We start from the raw sequence: 1988 nt of genomic DNA, 5'->3' as shown, positions 1-1988 counted from the left end.
TTTGATATGGATTTAATGCAGATATTGGAGTTATTCTTGGAAGAGCATCGTTTCTCCCCATAGGACTTTTATTGGCATATGGAGTTGGCTGTTATGTGTGAGGCTTGGACTTGAACCCAGCAGCATATAATGACCTCGCAGCTCACATGTTAGATATAGTGCATGCTTGATAAGTTACAACAGCGGGCTTGCAATTTAATGCAGTGAGCCATGATGATTAAAGCTTTATGATGAGTGCTCTGGATATCTGTCTTTACTTGTCCTTTTCTTCTTTTTCTTCTTAGGTTTGTACAAAGATGTCCAAAACTTGTTGTGATGCAGTAAGGAAGACCTCTCAATCTCAACCATACATTCCTTCACGCTCCCAAACATCCACTAGGAATTCAACCATTTCAGATAGAGGTACGGACTTCGGGAAAGGTTGTCTAGTCCCAAGCAAACTTTCATAAGTTGCATTCCGATTTAGTCGGGATTCTTGTTTTTCTTGGCTTTGCTTCTCAGACAGGCTGTGTCCAACCCACTGATTCCTGCTTTGATTCCAATGAAGAAGACCTTGGTTTACAAATTCAGGGTCGGTGCCTGCAGTAGAAGTTCCATTGCTTTGATATAGAATTTGATTTAATGTACTGACAGAAGATATACTTCGTTGAGATTGAATGGTGCTGTTATCCAAATCACAAGGACTTGAACTCCAAAATCCATCCGAAGTGGTTGGTTTTCTCATACTCTGCCCCTGAATTTTTAGTCCTTTGGCAGGCTTATCAACAGCAATAATTGGTGTGGGTTTCACACAGCATCCAAAACAACCAACGGTTGTGGATTTTAACGTGTCTGCTCTTTGTTTTGGGAATAGGCAGTGTAGTTTTCCAAAAGTATAATATCAGTGTTATTGATACCTGTGGCTTCCTTTACAGCAGAATACCCAATTTGTAAAAGTCCATCTCCATTGACCTTTAAGTCCTCTTTTTTTTTTAGACTTTTTAACGACTCTTTGCCTTTTGTTTGTATTATTATGCTGCTTAATAAAGTCAAGGTTGGTTTAACTCCTTCATTGTACATTCTCTTAAAAAGTTGAATGCATGAAAATACAAAATTATCACACTATTAATCAACTCCATATGACTTTCCCTCTCTTTCTAAATCCAAACAGCCTAGCTCACAACGAAATAGCAGTGGTGATTGTAACTGAGTCCGGCTCAAATCCATATCTTCTCATCATGCCAAAGTATCTTCGAGCTTCGTCAAACTTCCTGCTCTAATAATAACAAGAAATAAACCGTACCAGCACGCCACATCCTTATCAGGCACTTCATCAAACAAGTTGTATAGCATACTTAAACAAATTACATTTGGCCGCCGCGGATTATAACTATCAAGTTTTAGATAAGGATAACACATCAACTTATCAAAAAGTCCTAAGACTTCCACGTACATGTAATTCTTAGTGTAATCTGCCATAAAGCCATTCCACAAAGATATCTCACCAGGGTTTTCAAATGACATGAAACACACGTTATGCATAATCAAGCAAATGGCAGGAGACATATAAGTTAATCAAGTTCTTGCTCACAGACTCAACAAACATAAACGGGAACGTAACCTCTTCATGCAATAATTGATCATGCTTTTGAGGGCATCAGCATCAAGTAAGCGGGCATCAAAAGTTGCTCCATCCCCAAACATCACATTCGATGAGTTAGAAAGAGTCAATAATTCCGTAGCACTTCAAGTAGCATTTCAGGACAAACTTCTTGAACATGAATGAAGTAATCGAGACATGAACAAGTAGGCGGGAATTCTTGAATATGCATGAAAAAAAATTTCTCAAATGTGAATGAAGAAACATGAATGCAAAAATAAAAAAAATGTGACAAATGTAAAAAATATGAAATAGTAAGATATGCACATGAATGAAGAAGTATGCATGGCAATTCTTTGAATGAGAAAATGAATATGAACGGAGAAATATGGATGGGATCTTCGAACCT

General features: G+C 37.7%; 1 protein-coding gene across 1 annotated transcript; it reads right to left on the bottom strand.

The window, feature by feature from the left end:
• Positions 1-334: 334 nt before the first annotated feature.
• Positions 335-1545, bottom strand: LOC127129871 (uncharacterized). The gene is made up of 3 exons (XM_051058986.1): positions 1348-1545; positions 1161-1255; positions 335-836 (listed from the first exon to the last, which is right to left on the bottom strand). The coding sequence occupies exons 1-3, from the start codon at positions 1543-1545 to the stop codon at positions 341-343; spliced, it is 789 nt and encodes a 262-aa protein (XP_050914943.1). The 3' UTR covers positions 335-340.
• Positions 1546-1988: the final 443 nt, after the last annotated feature.

Source organism: Lathyrus oleraceus, chromosome 3 (assembly GCF_024323335.1).
Source record: "Lathyrus oleraceus cultivar Zhongwan6 chromosome 3, CAAS_Psat_ZW6_1.0, whole genome shotgun sequence".
In the NCBI taxonomy this organism is placed as follows: domain Eukaryota; kingdom Viridiplantae; phylum Streptophyta; class Magnoliopsida; order Fabales; family Fabaceae; genus Lathyrus; species Lathyrus oleraceus.
This window is presented reverse-complemented; position numbering and strand designations above follow the sequence as displayed.

What these genes read in the sequence shown, in the direction of transcription:
- LOC127129871 (XM_051058986.1), bottom strand. Translation starts at nt 1,545, where the DNA reads ATGTCTCCTGCCATTTGCTTGATTATGCATAACGTGTGTTTCATGTCA. An exon ending in ATAATCCGCGGCGGCCAAAT is followed by an intron (nt 1,256 to 1,347) that starts GTAATTTGTTTA and finishes TGTTATTATTAG; the next exon opens with AGCAGGAAGTTTGACGAAGC. An exon ending in ATCACCACTGCTATTTCGTT is followed by an intron (nt 837 to 1,160) that starts GTGAGCTAGGCT and finishes CCCAAAACAAAG; the next exon opens with AGCAGACACGTTAAAATCCA.